General features: G+C 52.8%; 1 protein-coding gene across 1 annotated transcript in view; it reads left to right on the forward strand.

The window, feature by feature from the left end:
• The window catches only part of PLXND1 (plexin D1), a 76,650-nt gene that overhangs the window by 32,776 nt on the left and 20,597 nt on the right, over nucleotides 1-23,277 (forward strand). The window contains exons 10-24 of the mRNA XM_061362516.1: nucleotides 2,182-2,271; nucleotides 3,083-3,176; nucleotides 5,367-5,530; nucleotides 7,227-7,378; nucleotides 7,658-7,757; nucleotides 10,374-10,513; nucleotides 11,031-11,198; nucleotides 13,906-13,996; nucleotides 14,140-14,415; nucleotides 15,314-15,463; nucleotides 18,410-18,524; nucleotides 19,587-19,694; nucleotides 20,348-20,460; nucleotides 21,629-21,736; nucleotides 22,832-22,962. Coding sequence (XP_061218500.1) covers nucleotides 2,182-2,271; nucleotides 3,083-3,176; nucleotides 5,367-5,530; nucleotides 7,227-7,378; nucleotides 7,658-7,757; nucleotides 10,374-10,513; nucleotides 11,031-11,198; nucleotides 13,906-13,996; nucleotides 14,140-14,415; nucleotides 15,314-15,463; nucleotides 18,410-18,524; nucleotides 19,587-19,694; nucleotides 20,348-20,460; nucleotides 21,629-21,736; nucleotides 22,832-22,962 — 2,000 coding nt within the window. The remainder of the gene's footprint in view (nucleotides 1-2,181; nucleotides 2,272-3,082; nucleotides 3,177-5,366; nucleotides 5,531-7,226; nucleotides 7,379-7,657; nucleotides 7,758-10,373; nucleotides 10,514-11,030; nucleotides 11,199-13,905; nucleotides 13,997-14,139; nucleotides 14,416-15,313; nucleotides 15,464-18,409; nucleotides 18,525-19,586; nucleotides 19,695-20,347; nucleotides 20,461-21,628; nucleotides 21,737-22,831; nucleotides 22,963-23,277) is intronic.

A 23,277-nucleotide genomic window follows, 5' to 3' on the forward strand; every position in this document is an offset into this window, starting at 1 on the left:
GGGAAGGTTCCGGTGAGCCCAGGCACGCTGGATGTGAGCACCAAAGGGGTTTCAAGTACGAGCTGGTTTCTGCCTGGGGAGTGGGTGATGGGGCCAGTTCCAGTTTGCATTAGCATCTAGAATCTCTGTACTGACAAAAGACATTGGTCGAAAGCAGCCACCCTGATGGTGAGTGAGGTTTGTGCTGCAAAGCTGAAGGGAGACGCTCTTCATGTCCAGGCATTCTCCATTCATCCTGCAGTTAGTGATGGCTTTTCCTATTTCCTGGGAAAAGGAGGTTCTTTTACCCCTTGTGAAGTACTCATTAGAGCAAAACATTTAGGGGAAATAAAGTTCCTGGTTCCCTTGTGTGTGTTTGCTCACTGCAGAGCATGCCAGTGTCGTGCTCTCCCGGCCCCACCAGGAATGAAGGACAAAGGCCCGAGCAGCGCTCAGAGAGCCCTGTGCTGGCCCAGCCACTGCTTGGAGTGCAGCCTGGAAACACGTTTTAGCTTAACTTCTGCTTGTCACTGCAGAGCTCTTGTTTTTTGGTGAAAAAGCCTTCCTGTGGAATTTTCTGGCATGCAGATTGTCATAGGGCGAAAAGTGGGAGTGGACATCAGATGGTGCCTTTGGAGGTGCAGTGAACTCCAGGAGGAAACAGAAGGAATTCGGGACAGGGAGGCTGGGCACTGGGGAAATACTTGACAAAGCTCTGGCACTCGTAGAAAGCCACCTTATGTGGTTTTGGGTCAAGTCTTCAGCTTGACACGCTGTGCCCTGCAGAGGGTACCTGTGCACTGGGCAGCCCTGCAGCTCCTCTGGAGCGGATGGAGAAGGCTGGGAATGCTGTGCTGGGGCAGTGGGGATGCTGCCAGGCACCATGGAGGCACCGCTTCCACCAGACCGCCTGCCCTTTGGCACAGGGGCAGAATGGAGCTCCCCGCGGCTGGGGCTGCTGTTTCCTGCATGGGTCTGGACCCTGGAAGGAAGGATGTGCCTGCCACAATCAGCAAAAAAGGGCGAGAAATCCTTTTTCCTCTGTGGATGCTGGAGGTGCTGAAGAGGAAGCAATACCGCCTGTAACCCAGTAGGAAATTAAGTCAGCAGGAAAGGGGCCGAGGCAGTGCTCCTGGGGCGGCTGGAGGGGCTGCTCTGGCAGTCCAGCTTCCTCCAGGCACCATCCACAAGCTGTCCCAGGGCATGGAGCAGGATTCCTTCTCCTTTCCTCTCCACTGGAGCTCAGAGCATCTGGGACACGTGCCCTGTGCGCTGGGACCCTGTGTGCTGTGAGGTCACTGCCCGGCTGCCATGGCCGAATGCAGAGCAGCAGCTACTGGGGCACAAGCAATGCACTGGAGGAGGCTCCAGTTCGCCTCCAGGCTCTGTTCACTGGGCTAGCAGCTGCCTGCCAGGACTCTGGTGCTTGCTTTCATGTCCTTTATCAGATCTGTCAGCTTTCAAAGGGTGGTTAGACCTCAGTAGTGGTGGAGCATCAACCTGCTTGGAGATAGGATTTTTTCCTGCAGGATGGGGACACAGCAGTGGCTCAGGGCAGGATATCATCCTTGTGTTATCAGGAAAGCAGCACAGAAAATCTGCCTTTGAACCTACTCCCAGCTGGGTCCTCATTTGAGTTAGAGATCTGCTCTGTGCAGTTGTTGGGAGGAGGAGGAAGGCGGCTTTGAGCCCAAATGACGGACTGGTTTGATCTGGTTTGGGTGAGCCGGCGTGGGACCACGTTGGCTTTTGGCCTGGGTTGCAGCATGAGCTTTAAACACCCCCATCCAGTGAAACCTGGGTACCTCACAGGCCGGGGTTCTGAGAGCATAGCCTGGGCAGGCACGTTCCCTGGTCTGTGAGTGCCATGGGTCAGGCACATCTCCTGGTCTGCATGTGCTGAGTGTCCCTGCTTCATGAGCAGCTGCCCTACACCTGGTCACAGCAGGTGAGAACAAGGGACAGGGCTTGGCTCCACGTGCGATGCTCAGCCTGCAGCAGTTCTGTGTATAGGTGTGTACCAGAGCAGGATTAATTAGATGCAGATCCCAGCCCTGTTTCCAGTATCAGGTTCTGATCTATTTGAGTTGAGCATAGTTCAGGTGCTGACGGCAGAAACAAGGTGAGACATGGTGCCTGCTCTCTCGGTTCACTGAGATGGAGAACAGCATGAAAGTTCTGCCCTTGTCTTCCCTCTCGCAGGAGACAGCCCTGGAATGCCATTTTGGGACCGACAGAACGTTTGAAGCCCGGTGGGTGAACTCCTCTGCTGTGGAATGCATACACGTGCTGGTGAGTCAGGGGTGCGGCTGTCACCCCATATCCCCTGTGGCTGTCACCCCATATCCCCCATGGCGTGGGGAGGTCTTGCCTCCAGACTCCCACCCGCAGCTGGACACTGCCTCCCCTTCTCCCTACCTCCGCTTCCAGGTGAAATAAGTGCAAACTGGGTTCTCTCTGTGTGTGCTGGTGCTGGGGGGGTGTTCACGATGCTGAGTGTCTGCTCTGTGGGTATCTGCAGCGGCTCCAGCTCTGGCTCCCCTGGGGTTTGGAGGTTGCTGCTTGTTTACCTTTCCAAACAGGCAGAGTTCAGCTCAGGCAAAAGAATTTGGCCACCTTTCAGTGTTGCTATTTCTGTAGCTTTCATTCTGAGCTAGGAGCTGGCCTGAGAAAATGTGCAGGCACTGAAGAGCAGCGTGTGGTTGCGAGAGGGCAAACTGGACCTCTGAAATGCAGCGGTCATTTGGGCTTCCACCCATGGGAATACTGCGAGCAGAGCAGGAGAGGAGCACTTTCCCACCACGCCACCTGCAAACCTCCATGCTGTAGCCTGGCACTGGCCAGTCTGTTGGCTTTCCTGTCCGTTCCTACTCAAAATAGCAGCAAGGCCGGGCTGTGCCCAGCGCCCTTCACTGGGACCTCAGCAGAAGCTTTAAACCAGAGCACAGCCTCCCCTCTGTTTTTGCTAAAGATGAGACCCTCCTGTACTGAGCAGCAGTGGTCAGAGGAGCCTCATGAGGAATGTTAATCCATACAGTGTGCACATGCAGCCTCCCATTTTACTAGCTTTCCTCAGCATTTGTTGTTCTTTTCCTATGTGCAGCTCCACACACCAGAAAAAAGCCATCTCTTCCCAGTGAGCCTGCAGCTGAAGGACAGACCGGACAGGTTCATCGACAGTCCAGAGACGATGACAGGTCTGAGATGAAACTATTTTTATTCTGCTCTCATCTGGGTGGCTTGAATGACTCTGAAATCCTGGCAAAGTTTATGGGTCCAGGAGAGAGCCGCGGCTCAGCCGGGCACAGCTTGGTTGTTCCTGTGCCCGGAGATCAGATGGCACCCCTGGACACCCAGGTGAAGTGCAGCCCATCCTCGAGCACAGGCAGTCAAGCTGGAGCTCTGGGACACGGGGAGGTGTGGGAGTCCCCAGCAGTTCCTCCCAGAGGACACAGGCAGGGATGGGGGAGGCTCTGCCCGGAGCGTGGCAGCAAGGCTCAGCCCTCTGTAAAAGTTCAGCCTTTTCTCTGTTCCTCCTGTGCTGGGAAGGATGCAGCCTCTGAACACAGCTCCCCCCTGGTCAGCGCTTGTGCAACAGCCGCCTCCCTCCCCTGCCCAAGACAGGGAGTCAAACCCAGCTGGGTGTTGTTGGTGTCACACCTTAACTGGGTGCTCATAGTGATGCACCAAGCTGGGGGCAGCAGCCTGGGGCTCCTTTCCCTCTCAGGAGTGTCAGCAGCTGCAGCAGAAGGAACTGATTTACCCTAGGTGCAGATGTGAGCTAGCTGCCCAAGGGAAGCTTTTCTTCAGAGGACAGCTGTAATAAATAGGGAGACATTAACACCATAGGCCACTGACCCAGGATAAAAAGGTTTCCCTGTAGTAAATCCCAGTGTATAAAGGAGGCTTATCTCGCAGAGCATTCCACATTAGTGAAATAGCCTCTGAAATGCCAGCGTGGTAGGCATCAGACATGCCTTCCTTGCAGAAGGAAGAGGGTGTCTGTATCTGTGAGATCCAGAGGTAACCCCGAGGCGAGGGGTGGGAGATCTGAGCAGAGCCCGTTGTGATGTGCGAGAGCCTCAGTTCTCGGCGTGGGTGGTGCTGGAAGCAGGAACAGCAGCGGAAGGAGTGCGGCAGGACCCCCCCTCCTCCTGCATGGAGAGGAACTCGCTTTCACAGGCTCTGCTTGCATCAGTCTGAATATTTGGAGATCCCATGGGAGCGTTGCATGGCTCCGGCTCCTCCTCGCCTTGATCAGATTGGTGGGAGTGAAATAGAGAGGCTGTCTGGTGAGCAAAGAGAGAGATCTGCTAGGCCATTGTAAATGTGTGCATCTCTCGTACTTCACTAGTGGAATTACTGTTATTGGTGTTTATTACTCCAATGTTTATCAGCATTTATTGTAGCCTGTGTTCTGGTAGCCCATGAAGGAGCTCCAGCTCGTTGCTATGGGGTGGAAAACCAACCAGTGCAACTCACTGGGTGGACTCAAGGCAAGGTGAAAGAATTAAGCTCATTCTTTGTGGAGGTTGGGAGAGCCTCTCGGTGCCGGTGACGTTTCATTAGCGCGAGCACAGGTGGGCTGCTGAGGGCTGAGGGTTCATTAGTGGCTTATGAAGCATCTTGAGATCCTTCCGTGAACAGAAGTGCAAAATGGGGCTGTTTCTTTGTTTTATGCTCTCCTGCAAAGTCTCCTCTGGGGAGCTGGGTGTGAAAACAACGTTTCCTGAGTGTTTCTGGCTGTTTATCTCAGCGGATGCCCACACTCCAGCGGCAGAAGTCTTTAGGCTGGAGAGGAAATGTAACCTCGGGCACCAGCTAATGAAGAGGTGAAAGCCGTGTAGGAAAAAGATGTGGAAGCTGAGCGGAGCAGATCTGAAGGGAGAAGTCAATGAAAGGGGCCCGTGGTCACCAGGGGGAAGGGAAGGAACTGTAAACACTGTACAAAGCACTGCAGCCATCCAATTTCTGTCAGAGTGTGGAAGCAATGTGATTGCTTTGCTAACAGGATGGAGCCAGCTTTGCCAAGCAGCTTCCCATGTGGATGCTGAGCGTTGGAAACATGTAGCATAAATTGACAAAAGGTTCCGAGTTTGGGTGTTGTTTGTTTTTCAAGGGGAAGAAAAAGGAAAAGAAAGTGCTAAATTATATTGCAGTGAGAACAAGCACCCAGTCCTTCTGGGAAATCTTCAGGATGGCAGCCAAGAGCTGCCTCATCTCACTGTATGTGCAAGCTGCTCTGGAATACACTGCCTTTCAGATGTTGCTTGGATTAACGTAGCTGGGGGGGGGGGGGATGTAATAGGGGGTATGTTTGACTGCCTCAAGCTAAGCAAAGCCTCAGGCCCAGGAGCTGACTCTTCCTGTTGTCTCTGGTGGTTTAGTGGAGGTGTACAACTGCGCAACCGGGAGCGCCGACTGTTCCCAGTGCCTGGGGAGGGAGGACCTGGGGCACCGCTGCGTCTGGAGCGAGAGCAGCTCCAGCTGCCGCCTGCACAGCGAGAGCCCCCAGCTATCAGATGCCTGCCCTGCTCCGGAGATTAAGAAGGTGAGACCCGGATGGGATGTGGAGAGCACAAGGCAGGTGTGCAGGGGCTGGTACCAGCTGCGCTGGGCCCCTGGGGCAGGGCAGGGACCGTGCTTTGTCCCTGGTGCTGGATGGGGTCAAGAGCAGCACTGAATTACTCGGTATCTATGCTGTTGAGTCACCCAGTGCCAAGGGCACCTTGCTGGTGACAAGATCCAATCTTTATCATGTTAGGGGGAAAAACTGCAGCACAGTTGCAATGTCCCAAAGTTCCTGGGGTTGGTAAAAGCAAAAATGATTTGTAGGGTTGGTGAAGGATTCTTACCAGGATCAGCACTTAATGGAGCGTAGCTGAAATGTGAACATAAGCACTATCTCCAGGCACGTTGCTGTGTGCTTCTGCTGAGATGAAGAGTGGCAGAGGGACCTTTTCCATTATCATTTTGAAATGAGTTTTATTTAAATTATAGTTGAATGAACAGTTGGTGGGGGCATTTGGACCTGGGATACTGCTTAGAGGTATGAAATGAGCCAACACATTTGCTCCTGACAAGCAGCAAAGAAAGTATATAGAGCAAATCTTAAAATGAGCTCGTTAGGAAAGGAGAAGCTGGAGAGTCAAAACTGCTAATGGGAACATCAAAATGGGCAAAGATGTGGGATTTCTGTGTCTAGGGATAGCTGCTCAAAATCCGGGTGCTGTAACGCAGTACCCTCCTCTGGAGGGATTGCAGGGTCCCCATCGCCTGCCTCTCCCCTCTCCTCATAGCAGGAGGGGCCTGTCCTGCCCCAGCACGCACCAAGTGTTATCAGCACCTCGCCAGAAAATAATGGAAGGAAACCAGGGTTCAGGTGGCAGAGGGCCACAGGGCTCTGCCGCTGTTTCCTTAGCAAACAGCAGCTGGTGAATGCAAACCCTCCGGAGTCACGCAAGCAGAGGGGCCCTGGCAGAGCCCTCCTGGAGGGGGCAATGCAGTGGGTGAAGGAGGGCACGAGCCTGGGGTTGGGTCCTGAGCAGCCCTGGCTGGCTGCTGCAGTAAAGCATTGTGCTGGCTTTGTGTGCCTGTGCCTTTGTGAAGGGATCAGACATTTCTGAGTTGGGGGGGGTTTGTATCACCCGCTGAACAATGCAGTCACTCTGCCCGACGATGCCCCTCATGCACTGGAGCAGCATCACACCAGCACTGTCCCCTCGCAGCGGTGGGGTGAAACACCAGTGGTGTAGGAGATGGATGGGGGACAACCTTCTCCCATAGTGGTGGGCTTGTCCTGCACCCCAGGGGGCTGCAGTGCTGGTGGCTTGGCCACGCTCCATGCATCAGGACACTTTTTGTCTTATTCTTGTCCTGAAGGGTCTTGCTCTGTTCAGAACAGCGCTTAGAAATGTGATGGCAGGACTCTTCCACACTAGCATCCCTCCTCTGGGTTTGTTTCTGCCCCAACTCCATTCCAAGCTGTGGTGTGGAAGGAGTGATGTTTCACCCCAGATGTGTCTGCAGCTGGAACAAGCCCTGACCAAATCCAGCACAGAAGTGCAATGGCTCCTTGTTGGCAAAGCTGCAGCAAGGGGAGCGTGGTGCTGGGTGTGCTGGAGGGAGCAGGAGCGTGAGGAGCAATTCTGTCTTCCTCACGGGGGGCGGTGAGTGGGTACAGGCACAGGGGTGAAGGCAAGAAGCTTCCTGGTGGTTCTCCTCTGACCTGTGCCTCGGTGCTGCAGATCGAGCCCCTGCACGGGCCGCTGGATGGGGGCACCCTGCTGACCATCCGTGGGAGGAACCTGGGCCGACGCTTCAGCGACGTCGTGGGCGCCGTGCGGATCGGCAGCGTGCCTTGCGTGCCGCTGCCCGCCAGATACATCGTGTCTGAGGCGTGAGTGTTGGGCTCCTGTCCCCTTTGTGTCCCCTGCTTGTGCTGTCCGGTCCCATCGCTCGCCCCGCTCCTGCCTGGGCGCTGCACCCTGGGCAGGATGGGGATGGGGACCTGCCCTGGGTGGGATGCGGTGCCCTGTGCCAGGCTCAGTGCTGCGGGGCAGCCCCTGTGCCACCAGCAGCACTGTGCCACCATCAGCACTGTGCCACCAGCAGCACTGTGCCACCAGCAGCACTGCGCCACCAGCAGCACTGCCAGCCTCCCCTTCCCCATCCACAGGATTGTGTGCCAGACCGGAGAGGCGCAGGAGGCGTTTTCGGATGTGGTGACAGTGAACGTGAGCCGGGAAGGGAAGTCCAGGGAGCGGTACTCCTACGTGGTGAGTAGCTGCCTCCTGGATGATTCTTTGGTGGTTCCTGCACCCCTTAAAACAAGCCCACAGCCGCTGCCCCGCCAGCTGGCTTTGAAGGAGGATCTACAACAAACATGTCCAGGTCCTCAAGGAGCAGCACATGCATCTCCTCCCCCATGGTTACCTGGGCCAGGTCTGGCACATCCAGGCAGCACTGCAGCCACGGTGTTGTCAGGCACAACCCCAGGACCGTTTCGGCTCCTGCAGAGGTTTCTCCCTCATCCTGGCTGTATCACTCTCTCTCCTGCTATTGAAAGGAGATACTTTTTCTTCCTCCATCCTTTGCTAAAGTGCCATTACAACCTGTGAGATTTTTTAAGGCCTGCAAAGTCTCCTTGTGCTGTGTAAGTTAAGTTATATACCATGGACTCACACATGGACTCATGCTATTTAGAACTGGTTTATTTTGCTGTAGAGATTATCTCATTTTTTTGCATGCATTCCCAGTGTTTCCAGACATCTGTGTTCACATCCAGAGTGTCTCCGTGATCCAGGAGTCTGGAGCAAGGTGCCAGGGGGTACAGGCCAGTGATGGACCTTGGGTTTGGGGTCTCTGGTGCGTTGTCACAAGGGTGTGTGCTGACTGGGCACATCACTCGTTGCTGGGCGATTGTCTGGTTGATAAAGAGAAGAAAGGCTCCAAGAGTGGGAAAGGGCTGGGCGCTCCTTCACAGGCTTTCTCCATGCAAGGAAAAGCCCTTTAAGGAAGCACCTGTAGAAGCAGCAGTGATAAGCAAAGCAACAGGAGCAAAAGCCAGTTCCTGAACTCACACCGGGTCCGTGACAGCTCTGTGCTGCAGCTCCTGGCAGGCTGAAGGAGAGGGCTGTCCTCCTGGGAGCGAGGAGCCAGTTTGTGCTTGGGGGGGGCACAGCACAAAGCTGTCTTGTGTCTGTGTATCTCAGCAAAGCTTGGGGAAGAGGTGGGAGAGTGCCCTGCTTTGTGCACACATGTGGGGAGTGAAGCTGCACGGTGCATAGCTGGTGGTATGTGCTGCACCAAAAGTGGCTCCCACCCCCTTTACAAACTAAGCAACACTCTAGTTCTCTTGATTCTCCTCTTGCATATGATGGCATTAAGACAGAGTAGACTACGTCATGCAAGGCTGGTGTCCCTGACACCTGAGCACTGACAGCAATTTATCTGATTTAAAAGACTTTCAGAAGTGCCCTTCCAAAGAAGGTTCCTTGTAAAATACCAAATATTGCCTGTGTGCTACAGCTCTCAAGGTCCCCATTAGATGTATCTAGAGGACAGAATTCAGCTGTAATTCTGCTGAGGAGGAGAGCGAAACGTGATCAACAGACCTCTCCAGAGCATTGTAGCAGGCTATGGATGAGGTGAATTGGCCAAAGTGGCACTGGAGGCAATCCATGCTGGCAGCGCTCAGAGTGCAGTAGCCCTGGCTCTTGCCAAAGGGAAGGGCTGAAGGGCTTTGGGGAACATGAATAATCCTCTCTGCTGTTGTTGTAAGTGCACATTTGAATGCATAGGTTAGGGGCCAAGGGCACGAGACAGCTGCCTGCAGGCACTCAGAAACACAAATTAACAAAATGAATCCTGTGGAAATGGGTGATGATCAGAAACAGCAAATGGCTGTAGAGGAGTAAAGCGATCTGAGTGTAGGACAAGGGCAAGGGTAGCTCTTAATAAGGATGTTTGTGGCTGGGATTGACAGGGAAGGGCGTCTGCACCAGGTGGAGTGGAGCAGCTCATCCCTCCTCAGAACACCGCTGCAGTTCTGCTCGGTGGCTGCAGCAAGGAGGGGAGCAGCTCCAGCCAGCCCCAGCCTGTGCCTTGCAGTGCTCGACAGGGAATTACCAACAGCCTTAGGGAAGGGCCTTGAAGTAACCCTTCGCTCTGCCCCCCGTGTCCTGCCCGCACCCGAGCAGAGCGGCTGCCCAGCAGACCCTCCTGGAGCACACGGTGTAGCCGCTGCAAGGGCTCAGCGCTGCATTAGTTATCAAAGCCTCCAGCTCATGAATCTCAGGAAGATTTGCAGGGGCTGCAGATGCAGATAACACACATGCTAATTTCTGCTGAAAATGGCGAGAGGCAAAGTAACATCCTGTCACCTCCAGAGATTCGGATTTGAAGCTTCCTTAAGGAGGAGTTTGATATTCAATTATGTAGAGCCTGGTGGCTGTTTTCACAGATCTCAAGGCCGTCATCCAGTGGGGCTTTAGCATTATCTTCATATTCAGGAAGAAATGGATCTGCAAGGGCAGAGATGGTGGGAGCTGGGATGAGTGAGACATTTCCTTTTCTGAGCTGTTGCCATCTCTGGACCTTCTATTGGAAATCTTGAGGGACTGCTGGGGTCTGGGATCCAGTTGGGCTCATGTCGCATTTATTGCCAGTTTAGGGACCACACAGAGTCCCAGAGATTTACATGATCTCACTCCTCAGCACTTGCACTTCTTCCCCTGTTCTGAAACCCTGCCAGTGAAAGCTTTTGCTGTGCTGCTGTATTAGAGCCTGACAGTACTGGATACTTAAATTTACTGAAGCAATTCCCATGGCAGTGTGGAGTATCCAGCTGTGAATTTGCCAGGCCAGAAATCAGATGTCCCCTTTGTTTTTAGCTTCCTGTGGTGCAGTCTATAGCTCCCCTCAATGGCCCGAAGGCAGGAGGAACCAGAGTGACCATCAGAGGCAGCAGGCTGGACGTCGGCTCCGAGCTCCGTGTCCTGGTCAATACCTCCAGGCAGTGCACTGACCTCAGGTGGGACTGGGTCTAGGGGCTGGCACTGATCTAGTGACAAGAGCCAAGTGTTAGGAAGGGTGGCATTGTCCCCAAGGAGGTCAGGAAGAGCTGGGGGTTTGATGGGGACAGGGGGGAATCCCTGCATGCTGCTGCTAAGCCCTGGAGCCAGTGCAGCATCCTCAGCAGCCCACTTGGCTGCTGCCTCCATTTCCAGCACCCATCAGGCTGGTGTTCCTGGAGCGGGGAAGAAAACTCTCCTCCTGTATGTTCCGCTCTTGTCAGTGGTTAGAATTAGGAGTGTGCTGTTTCCCTTTGGCTGGATGGGAACTCAGTCTGGCAGCCTGAGCTGATAAAGGCTGAGACTGCTCATTAGTAGGCAATGTAGTTAACAGGGATTGGTGTGTGACTGGGAACTCCTTCTTGCCCATGTCTGCCATCTGCCTTGCTCCTGAGGGGGTGCTCAGGTCCATGGGGCCAGGCTCCCGTGCTCTGCCTGCCCTGGCTCCTTGCAGCTTACCCGGCTTTCCCGATGCAGCCGCAATGCCAGCGCCATCACCTGCACCATGCCCTCTGCGGAGCTCACCACGGCCGTGCGAGTCTGCGTGCAGTTCGAGAACAAGTCTTGTGCCAGCTACAACATCACCTTCAAGTATGAGAAGAACCCGATTATATCAGACATCAACCCCAAGAAGAGCCAGATCAGGTAAGGTGCCTCCCCCAGCAGACAGCCGAGCTGCCAGGACTTGAGCTTTGCTTTGTGACCTTTGTTGAGATCAGCCCCTTAATTTTTGCTGTCTGAAAAGTGAACAGGGTTCTCCCATCAAAGCCTGGACCTAATTGGAGTACCTAATGTAGGCGGGTACAGGCTTGCCCTGCCTGTGCTTCAAGCCATCCAGATGCAGAGTAGATCCTGAGCAAACCCCATGTCAGGAGACCCTGAAGCACAACCAGGAGGCAGGGTATGGTACTGGGGCCCCTGCCACACTATTGTAGCATCCTGATTTCCATTTCAGAGCTGGCACATAATCTGCATCCACATGCAAAAGAGAGGGTCAGCTCCAGGCTGGCAGGAGGGGTTCCTGTAGGCAGAAAGGGGCTTTCTCAGCCCTTGTACCAGTTTGTACCTTGCAGATAGGTATGAAAGGGCACCACAGCATGCTCTCAATGTGCTTCAGTGTGCCTCAGCAGGAGCAGAAGAGGTCTCACACACCAGGACTCTCCGTAGCTCATTTCAGTGCATTTAGGACACGGTAACTGCACCGTGCACACCTGGTGGGTGCTTTAGGGGGGCTCAGGTGGGCTGTATGAGACCCTGAGGATTTCTCTTGGCAGTAAAACTGTTGGAGGATAAGCTGAGATTTGTAATTTTGGGTTTCAGCTTTCCCTGGTCACGGTCTTTCATTTTCAAAGTGTGTTGCTTTTAATTTCATGTCTCTCTGTGGAGCTCTCAGGCTTCTGTTCCTTTGGATACCGTGGTGAAATCCCACCTTCCTTGGCTTCCCAAGAGCCCAGTGCCTGAGCATGCAGGACCGTGGTGAAAGCAGTGCTCTTGTGACTCTGATGGTCTGATTCCCCCACGTCCCAGCATTCCCAAGTGCAGCGCCAAAGATATGGGCTGTGGGAAAGTTAATGACAAGGCACAGCAGTGACTCAGCCAACCTCAGCTCCTTGTAGGCTTGCGAACTGCGCTGAGTGGTGGGAGCAGTATCTGGACACAGAGACAGTGGAAGAATGTCAGTGCCCACATTCACAAAGGAAACCACCAGGGTATTTCTCTGTCACCTTGCTCTGCTTTCTTAGCATTTACAGTGAAATCGCATTCCACTGGGAGCATGACAGCAGTCTCACTCATCAGGCTACTTGGTGGCTCGTGTAGCCCGACTGCTGTGGTGCCTTGCATGAGGGGTCATTAACTTGTGTAAAAGTTTAGCTAGATCTGATTTATCTTGCCGTGCTGCTGAAACCATGTAACCAAAGTTTAAAACAGAAGAGAAGTTGTAAACTTGTCTGCAGATGTGACAGGCCCTTAATTAGAAACTGGAACCGTAAATGCGTAGTAATACCCCCAGATTTCAGAGAACCTTGGCCTCAAAGTCACTGTGTCTGGAGTGGTCCTCAGATAATGGCATTTGTAAATCCTGGCTTCCATGACAGATGTTCTGAATAGATCAGATGTGATGTGAAGGAAGGGGAAGGTAAATCCAGGTTGTAGCTTCTGCTGTCCAGGGCAGAAACGCAGTGCCAATTCTCCATCCCTTGCCCTGCCTCACAGAGCATCAGGGTCCTCTCGTCACTGTCATTAATTGATTGCACATTGAGAGGCCCATGTTTCACATTCCCCAGGCAGCAGATCCAAAACACAAAACAACTTCACATTCTGATCTAAATCAGAAGTGTCTGGGAGATGCAGGATCCCTGTCAGCCTTAAAGGGGGCTCTTCCCTCTCCAGGATTCACAGTTCTCTGCAGGTTGCTGTGGGGACAGTGAGGGAATATCTCCTGGCCCTTGCTTTGAGGGGTTGGAGGTTCACCTCTTACACTGTCGGTGGCCTGTGCAACCTGCTGTGTACACCAGCAGCAGAGGCTGGCTGCTGCTCTGGGGAATGGGAGTGAGGGGGCAGCTTTCTGCTGCTGGAAGAGGCAGCCATTGCTCCTCCTTCCTTCCCTGATGTCTTGGCAGCAGTGTGGATGCTTGCTGTGAGTAGGAAGAAGACTCTGGCTGCTGGGTTATGTTTTCTGCTCATGCACCTGGGAAACATCCCTGGGAAAATGGCAGCAGGGAGACCCAGCCACTGAGCCTCACTGCTGGGTTCACAGTATCACAGTATCACAGTATGTTAGAGATTGGAAGGGATGTCAAAAGATCATCTAGTCCAATCCCCCTGCCGGAGCAGGAACACCTAGATAAGGTTACACAGGAACGTGTCCAGGCGGGTTTTGAATGTCTCCAGAGAAGGAGACTCCACAACCTCCCTGGGCAGCCTGTTCCAGTGTTCTGTCACCCTCACTGAGAAGAAGTTTCTTCTCAAGTTGAAGTGGAACCTCTTGTGTTCCAGTTTGTACCCATTTCCCCTTGTCCTATCATTGTTTGCCACTGAGAAGAGCCTGGCTCCATCCTCGTGACACTCCCCCTTTATATATTTATATGCACTAATAAGGTCACCCCTCAATCTCCTCTTCTCCAAACTATAGAGACCCAGCTCCCTCAGTCTTTCCTCATAAGGAAGATGCTCCACTCCCTTAATCATCTTAGTTGCCCTGCGCTGGACTCTCTCCAGCAGGTCCCTGTCCTTCTTAAACTGAGGGGCCCAGAACTGGACACAATATTCCAGATGAGGTCTCACCAGGACAGAGTAGAGGGGAAGGGGTTGTCTCTGCAGTGACCCTCTCTTTGTTCCCTTCTCCTCAAAGCGGCGGCAGGATCATCACCCTGGAAGGAAGAGGCTTTGAACTGGTCCAGAACGTGTCCATGGTGGTCCGAGGCATTGGCAGGGAGCCGACGGTGGGTGTCCCCCTGGGTATTGCCCAGTAACTGGGGTGCGAAGCTGAGGGCTGAGCGCCTGCTACAGACTGGGCTGGGAGCAGGGCTGGGTGGGAGCACTCAGGATGCTGGGGTTTGACGTGTGTGCTTTCTCCTGCTGTCAGAGCTGCAAGGTTCACACCAGCACCATCATCACCTGCCCCTCTCCTGCTGCCTCCAACATCACTGTGGGGAGCAAGCCTGCACCCGTCGATTTCTATCTCAATGGTCGCCTCTACACAGATGACCGTCCAGCGCTGGATGAGGAGATGTACCCTGAGGAGGCCTTGCACATCAGCAAGTTCAGCCTGGAGTACTATGCTGACCCCCAGTTCTTCACAGCCAAGAAGGAGAAATGGATCAAGCACCATCCTGGCGAGCCCTTAACCCTGGTTATACATGTGAGAGCATGGCGTTAACAGCTCTGCTTCTTTTGGGGTGCCGCATGCTCCCCACTGGGAAGCTCTTCAGTCCCAGCACTGTGACTGTCCACACGGGCAGGAGAGAGATGGGGGATGGATGAGGATGGGAGAGGCAGAATGATGCAGGAGCTTGCTCAGTCTGCTGCACCTCCATCCCTTCACAAGGAGACACAGCCTGACCTGAGGATGCCCTTGGAGGCATGGTGGCAGAGCGCTGCCTTTGGAGGATGTAGTAGCAAGAAGCTAAATAAAATACTGGGTATATGAAAGAGAATGGTAATGCACTGGCCTGAAATCAAGCAGGTGCTCCAGAAGGTCCTGACAATAGGTATTTATTCTTGCAGAAACAGGTCATACATTCTTCTCTTTTGGCTACTGAATTCAGCTGAGTTAACAAGGAAGTCAGGGTACAGCAATTGAGTGGCTTGGACAATGTGCAACAGTAATTCAAAGGCCATTGTTCACCGCAGGATATCCTCACTGCTTGCAACGTGCTTCAGAAACTCACTCCCCCATTCTCAGGCTCTGCAGACACATCCCCTGGCTATCTCCTCTGTACATCCTTCCCCTCTCCCAGGTGGGCGCTTAGATCCTTATCTTCAGTGCACAGCAGAGCAGATCAAAAGCAGATTTTTCCAGGTTCCATGAGGGGCTTGCTCATCCTGTGCCCCATGCTGAGTGAGGAATGGGAAACAGGAAAATGGGGAATGGCCCAGTTCTGGGTTTCCTGTGGAGGGCTGGAAAAATGTCCTTCGTGATGGAGAATCCCCCCAGGTCTTAAAACCAGCAGGGAATAAGGAAAGTAAGGCAGGAAAATCCATTGCAATTGTGACTGCTGCTCTAAAGACTGACATCCTGGTTCTATTTTTGTCATTAGAAAGAGCCTGACAGCCTGGGCCTGGAAAGCAACGAGTACCAAGTGAAGATTGGCCTTATCTCGTGTGAGATCCAGATTGTTTCGGACAAAGTCATCCACTGCTCTGTCAACGAGTCACTGAGCACCTCGGACAGGCAGCTCCCGGTGACGGTGAGTCCCGGAGCCTCCCCGCTGTGGGCACGGGCACAGGGGTCCCAGTGCAAACCCAGCTGGCACGGGTGGAACGCTGCCCCCATGGGAGGAGGACAGAGCACCTCGGCTGGCGGCTCTCTGCTGGGATGCAGGAGCAGTCGGTGCTGAGGTTGCCCCAAGTCATGGAGAGGGGCTGCTCGCTCCCCATCAGCAGCTGCGGGAGAGGAGCTGGGCTGTGAGCTGGGAGGATTTTGTCAGCTCCTGTGTAAGGTGCTGTGAGCTCCGGGCACGTGAGGATTCATCACTTGCTGTCATTGTCTTTGTGCCCCTCATGAGACACATTTGGGGATTTCCATGCAACTTTCCTCCAGCTGGCCTCCTACGGCCAGCACAGGGGCTACAAGTGGATGTGAGGGTTCACCCTCACCAAGCTGCAGTGAACCACTGGAGATGGGTCCCTGTGTGTGGCTGGGGAGGACAGGAGCAGTGCACGGGGATGGAAGGTTTCGTGTTGCTTCCCAGGGACTGCCATTTGTCACCATGAAGTGTTTGGTTTTCAGGGCTCTTGTTCCTCTTTGTGTCTGCAGAATTCACAGCTCTTTGTTAGTGTCCGTTCCATGGGGGGCTAGACTTACCCGTTCTTGCCCTCAGTTTCCCCCATGTCATCTGCAGCCCGTTGCCACACAGGGATGTGATTTTGCCTCTTCATATCTGGAGAGAAAATGCCTTCATCCCCGTGGTCTGAGACCCTGCAGCCCCCTCCGTGTTTAACTGTGAATGGGTGGGAGCTTGTGGCATGACGGGGAGGAGGAGGAGGAAATCTGTGGGCTTGTGCTGCCTGGAAGAACAGCATGAAAACGCACCACCAGTTCACTGACAGGCTCGTCCAGTTTACTGATTACAAGCTGTGGTATATGAAACTCTTGCAAACTGGGAACATGGAAATGCAGAAGTAGCAGAATTTCCCAAGTCATTTTAATGGAAATTTTAAATAGGGTAATTTTGTTTTTAGTTAGAACTGAGAAACAGGAAAATCCCTTTGGGGAAGAAAAGGAATTTATGAGATTGCTCGTCTTGGTTTGACATAAAACATTCCAGGCGATGCACTAGCAGGTCCTTAGGAAGCAGGAGAATGATGCCCAGCCCTGAAGTATCACATAGCTATTAAGAGTGTCCCAGCAGTGAGAGTGCAGCTGAACAATCAACTTTTATCATGTCTGTGCACATGTATCGGACCTTCATACGTGGTTGGAGTTATCTCCTGCTCGCCCCTTCATAGCAGCCACACTTGCAGCAGCTTTGATAGCACAGCACAGTGGTCCCTGCCTGACCTGCAGCCAGGGCAGCAGCCAGGGGCTGCTGATGCAAATCCTTCTGTGGAGCTGAGATGCCTGTTGCTGTGACTGCCCAGTCTGTTCTTGTTTAGGTGGTAGAGCTCCCATCTGCAGTGGTCAGAACACAGGAAAATAGCTCTTGAAAATGCGTCCCAATGGTGATCTGAATTCTGACCCTGGTTTTGGGTATGGTGGTTCTGTGAAGGTCCATGTTAGCAAGTCATACAGGGCAGTAGGAGCTGTCTGTAGAGAAAAGGAGCTGGCGATGAAGATGGGGCTCCTGAGCCTCCCTGTGTTTTGGAGGTCACTTTCAAGCAGCTCTTTTGGGAGTGCAGTAGGTGAGCTGGAGCTTAGTTTTGGTCTGGGTTCGCTGGAGGCACCACCCCAGAAACCATCAGTGCCAGAGCCCATCTGGGGCTGGTACAAAGGTGCGTTGGAGCTTGGAGCTGGGGGAGCCAGGCCATGTGTCCAGCACTGGTGGCTGGAGGTGCTGGCAGCTGGAGCTGCCCACATGGGGCTTTCCTTCCTCTCTTGCCCATGGAGGCAGCAGCTGTGGGCAGAGCTCCAGCCTTGTCTGGATGTCTTTGGCTGGCAGCACTGGTGCCCTCAGCAGCGCTCCCGAAAGCAAGGGCTGGGATTTCCCGGTGGGTATGGAGCTGTGTGCTACGCAGTGCCTGATGCGTGGATGTGGTGGGAAGAACTTTGTCCCAGCTGCTGAGAGCTGACTTTAATGACAGTGCTCCTTTCCTGGAGGTGGTCTGTGACACAGATGTAATCATAAGGTGATTCCCCCTCTTCCTGACCTCATTTCAGTTTGGGGTTTTTGGGGGGTTTTGTTTTTTGGGTTTTTTTTTTCCTCAAGTTTTTCTTGCTTCTCATTCCTTGAAAGAAGTGAAACTCACAGTTGGAAGCAAAAGACTTGTGTGGTCATGAGTTCTCCTTATCAGATGATGCTGTTGCACCCTTTCATCCCAGGGATCTAAAGAGCCATTTATAAACAGCACCAAATAAACTCAGCAGCCTGCCTGTGGTGCGTGTTGGCCTCCTCCCTTCTGCTGATCAGGAGACTGAAGGACTGAGCTTAAGTGGTTTGTGCTTGGTGTCACAAGAAGTATGGGTTGGGAGCAGAGCCAGCACTTCTGACACCCAGTCCACTGCTTTAGCCACAAAATCATTACTCGTCTCTGGTGCCATTATTATTTATTTTTATTCTCTTACCTTATTTCAAAAGTAAAACTTTAAAAAAACAAAACCAAACTTTCCCTTACTTGTATTTCAAAGACCTGAAAGTTTCTTTTCCTTCCTTCTCCTGAGTGGCAGCAGTTCTGGTTTTGGAGCAGATCAAAGGCCTTTCAGAGGCGTAACAAAGTCAGATGTTTAGTGCAAGTGGTTTTCTAGTAAGAGTAGTCTAGGCAGCACTCTATGGTATGGTGAGCTCTCTAAGAAAAGGTTGTCTCGTGTTCTGGGGTGGGTTCGGTGGGGCTGTGACATGAGTCCCTCTGGTGGCCTTAGGATAGGTGAAGGTCTGCTGAGTGCTGCCTCATGGTCCCTGCTTGCTCAACCTCTGAGCTGCTTGGCAACGTGCTGCTCAGCTCCTGCTTTTCCTCCCTCCCTCCCTCTCCCTCTCCAGATCCAAGTTGGAAAGTTCAACTACACAATTGCAATGCTGCACCTTGGGGGAGGAGAGACCGCAATCATCGTCTCCATCGTCATCTGCAGCATCTTGCTGGTTCTCTCTGTTGTAGGTAAGGGAACAAAACAATGAGTTTCTAGGCTGTGCTGGGGGTTTTTCTCTTTGCATGTGGAGGGGTGAAGATGGCTCACTCACGTGTTAGGAAACCTCTGAGTGCTGCAGTTGTGCAACATCTGAAACTGGTCTGGGTGCAAGCATTACTTTTCTTTGTATGGATCAAGCCAGTACGCAGGATCAAAGCTTCCTGCAGCATGGAGCATTTGCTGGCTGAATCCATAGCTCAACTCTGTTACTTGAGCCTGTGATATTTATAAACTTACCCTTTTTCCCTAAACACTTAGTAGCTATAATGATACAAAATAGAGTGTGAGAATCTGGTCTTGGGCTCATACTGACATGAGCAGGGCTTACTCCGAGGCATGACTGTCCCAGACCATCCCAAAGGTCCACCTAGCCCAAGGTCCTGTCATCACCAACAGCCAGCGACAGGCACCTGGCAAAGAGTGTGAAGAACAGAGCGAGCATCTGTAGCTGCAGACCTGGAGCAGACACAACAGTTTGCCCGGCTCACTGGGAGCTGTGCACCACACCTGTGCCCTCTGGCTCGGGCAGCTCCTCATCGCGTGCCCTGCAAACCCTGTGCAGCAGGAATCTGCCAGCTCACAGCAAATGAGGTGTTTCTAATAGGATTTAATTTATTTTTAATAAAGGTTTTAAGGCACACTATTTATTAAATGCACCAGTCGTCATTAGAAACATATTTCTGGTGGCACGGGGAGACTGTCAGACATGAGCACTGTGATACAGGTGGTAAACATCTTAAAATGTATATTCATTAATCAGCTGGAATACATTAATATACAGTTGAGTTGAATGCAAACAGCCCAGACCTAAACTGAAGATGACAGCTACAGCACAATCATTAAATTCCAGCTGGTTTTACTTATTTACAGATAGTCAACCACTGCCTGATCAGATACCAGTCTTGTTGTAGGTGTTAAACCAACTCTGGGTTTAGCTTTCTGCACCCATGTCAGCAGCGGATCGCTCTGATCTTAGCTGCAGCTGCTCCTCAGCCCTACTCCAACAGGCTTGTTCCTTTCCTCTTTTCCAGCTCTCTTTGTGTTCTGCACAAAGAGCCGCAGAGCCGAGCGCTACTGGCAGAAAACCCTGCTCCAGATGGAGGAGATGGAGTCACAGATCCGGGAGGAAATCCGCAAAGGTAAGTCACCATGCCGGGTGCCAAGGAGGAGCCAGAGCTGGGAGGGAGGTGTCAGAATAGCAGCTTGAAGCTGTTCACTTTCTACTCAGCAGAAGTTTATAGCATTATTTATAGGAGAATTTCTGTCATTACCTTTGAGCTTGGGCAGGGTTTGTGAATGAGGCTCAGAGGCTGGAAGGGTGACTCTGCTGCTGTCTTGCTGCCTGACTTGGGCAAGCAGGGTTAATGGCCCTTGGCCATGTCAAAGAGTTGCTTGAAGGCCACACTAATTGGTGTGCTCTATGGTTGGGTGCAACAGAAACTGCAGCACGCTGCTGCTGGAGCTGTGGGAGAAGCCACCCAGCATCTGCCTCTGTCCCCATGGTACGTGGCTGCAGCACAGGCTGGGGTCCTGCAGGACCAACAATGGGGCTGTGCTCCCACAGGCAGGGCTGGCATTCCCTCTGTCAGTGCTGCGGGATGTGCTGTGGGGTGCTGATGGTTAAACCCTGACACTGATCTGCTGCTCGCTGAGAAAACCTGTGGCAGCCCACTCTAGGGAAAGGCTGGAGGAGGCAGAGCTGAGATGTGCCACGTATCTTGGTGCCAGCCTGCTGCTGCCTCAGCTGTTGGTGTTTCGGAGCTCTCACCATCTGCGGGTCTCTTTGTGTAAGGTTTTGCAGAGCTGCAGACAGACATGACAGACCTGACCAAGGAGTTAAACCGCAGCCAGGGGATCCCGTTCCTGGAGTACAAGCACTTTGTCACCCGGACATTCTTCCCCAAAGTAAGGCAGTACTGGGTTTCACTGGCACCTGATCACTCCCGGGTCCTTCCTAACCAGATCAGGGCTCTTCTTCCCCTCTGCTATAGGGTTATTACTGTGTAACAAGATAATTCCACTGTTGTATATTTAGTTGTCGCATATTTCAGCCTCAGTTATCATCAAAAGCAGAGCCACAGCCCCTGGGTATGATGCTCCCACACGGCAGGAGGCTGGCCGCAGTTCCAGCTCACCCACTGGTTGCTGTCAAACACCCTCTGTGAAATGAACAGAAGGGACTGGGGACTCCCCCTTGTTCCCAGGGTCTCCAGTGTCACCGCACTCTGTTCGGCTGAGGCTGAATGGTGTATCTGCCATCGGCATTCAGGGAGAAGGAGCTGTTTGTTCCCTCCAGTGTGCCACCGAGCATTCCCCGCTGCTCTGCTGGTCCTCAGGGGCTCACTGAATGCCTCATCTCCCCCTTCCTCTCCTCTCTGTCAAAGGCTGGGTGCCTGGTGCTCCCAGTAGACGCCCCATGGGCGCCCAGTCCCAGTCTGTCTACCCAGAGTCCTCCTCTGGGGCCACACCAGACACGCCGGTGCCGTAATTCCTGTCAGGGGCTGCTCGGCTGCGTCGCTGCGCGCCCTTAACAGCGGCTGTATTTCACCCCCGAGGCAGTTGCATTTCAGTGGTGAGGAGTGAGATGATGATTTATGACTGCAGAGTGTTTCATTAGGAGTTATTACTCAGGTTTTTCAGTTATCCAGTCTCTACATATCTGCACACTGGAGTCTTCAAGACTCAGGCTGCTATACGAATGTTAGAGATTTATACATTTTTCCCATCTGTTTCAAAAGTTACATATGTTAAAACACCCAGTACTGCTCTATTTTGACTTAAGTCTTCTATAATGCTTTCTCTTCTGGGTTTTTTCTAGCTGTCAAATTTGCAGTCTCCCTACCCTAACAGCCTTGTGTCTGTGCACACATCTGCCTCCCCCCACTCTTGTGGTGTTTGCTCATTCAAGAGGCTCTTGCAAAGTGTTTAAAGGCTTCGTAAACCATACCAGTGCAGAATGGGCGGTCCTCAGTCCCGATTACAAGTCTCTGTCTTGTTCCCTTGCGGTGCACGGGAAGCGAGGATGTCCCCGGCCAAGTGCAGAGCCCTCCCCTAACGCTGTGCTTGGTTGCAGTGTTCCTCACTCTACGAGGAGTGCTACATCCTGCCATCGCAGCAGCTCAGCTCCCAGGTGGGCTCCCAGGTCCAGGAAACTCATCCGCTCCTGGTGGGGGAATGGAAAGTGAGTAATCCACTAACAGAACAAATGCTTTCGAGTGGTTGCTAACTGTAGTTGCGTGTGTTGACAGTGCTGGGTATCTTCTTGTGGTGCATGGGGGATGCTTGATCACTCAAAACAATTAACACATACCAGCATCGGATCAGCTTTGGCTGTTTGGAGAAGGCATCTCTGTAGATGTGCTCTTGCATGAAGGACCATTGTCCTGAGGTCCTCCCCAGCTCTGCTGTGGTCTTTTCTCCCTGGGTATATCGTACTGTGTGTCACCTCAGTCTCGGGCACAGTTCATCATAAATGAGATTCCTCCCAAGCAGTACTTGGTAAAAGCTGCTGTTGACCCAGCGTGGGGTTTCATGTGGACAAGAAATAGGAATTGAAGAATCAGAGGTTGGAAGGGAAATCTGCTTAGAGCAGCTCCAAGTAGATGAGGTTGCTGAGGGCCTTGTTCAGCTGTGTCAAGTGTGTTCAAGTATGGAAGTTCCACAGCCTCTTGGGGCCCTGTTCCAGTGTCCAACCACCTTAAAGGTGAAAACTTCTTTCCTTATATTTAATCAATGTTCGATGCTCCATCTGCTGTCCCTTCGCTCTCATCCTAGCCCTGTGTCAGCAGAGAAGAGTCGGGCTCTGTCTTCTCTGCCCTCCTATGGGGCAGCTGAAGACTGCAGTAAGATCTCCCATTAGAACCTTTCCTGAAGGCTCACCAAACCCAGCCCTCTCCACCTCTCCTTGTACACTCAGTAGCTGTTTTAGCAGCCTTCGGCTGCACTTGCTCCACTTTGCCAACATCCTTGTTGTAGTGGGGAGCCCAGAACTGGCCACGGTACTCCATGTAGCCTTCCAGGTGCTGAGCAGAGAGGAATGGACCCTGCCACAGGCAAAGCCCCCAAGCAAGCTGCTTCTGATACAGCCGTGTATCACACACAGTTGTGCCCTCTCCAGGAAAGCAAGCTGCTGGATTGTGCCAAGCAGAGGGAGGAAGGGGTCTTCAGCTCAGCACCTCCACCTTCAGCAGGGGCATCCTTGCAGTCAGGATGGATAAAAGCAGGAGGAAAACAACAGCCAGGGGTTTTCTCACTCTGCTTTCTATTTTTCCTTTAGATCCCTGAAAACTGCAGACCCAATATGGAAGAAGGAATCTCGCTGTTCTCCACCTTACTCAACAACAAGCACTTCCTCATTGTGTTTGTCCATGCTCTCGAGCAACAGAAGGACTTTGCTGTTAGAGACAGGTACGAGCTGCAGAACAAAAGACCTGGCAGCTGGAGGAAACTGATTTATGCCTAACCTGTGAGCAACCCAGCCCATGGCTGGAGCGTGCTCTTCAGCTGAAGGTTGAGCTGCACTTGCCTCCCACGTTTCTATTAGAAACGGATGGCCATAAACCTCCGTTATCCTGAAAAGCACCAAAAGGTACAATGAGCAACTCACTCGTGAAGGTACCCCTGGACCCTCGGTTTACCAGTAAAAGGGTGGGAGCTGATCCAAGGTCCTGCAGCACTGAAAGAGGGTTTGAAGTTTTGACACCATTGAGAAGGCTGACGAAA

The sequence above is a fragment of the Neopsephotus bourkii genome, unplaced genomic scaffold, assembly GCF_033783945.1.
Source record: "Neopsephotus bourkii isolate Nb327-2 ecotype Australia unplaced genomic scaffold, CSIRO-AGI_Nbou_v1 NB_1120, whole genome shotgun sequence".
Lineage (NCBI taxonomy): Eukaryota > Metazoa > Chordata > Aves > Psittaciformes > Psittacidae > Neopsephotus > Neopsephotus bourkii.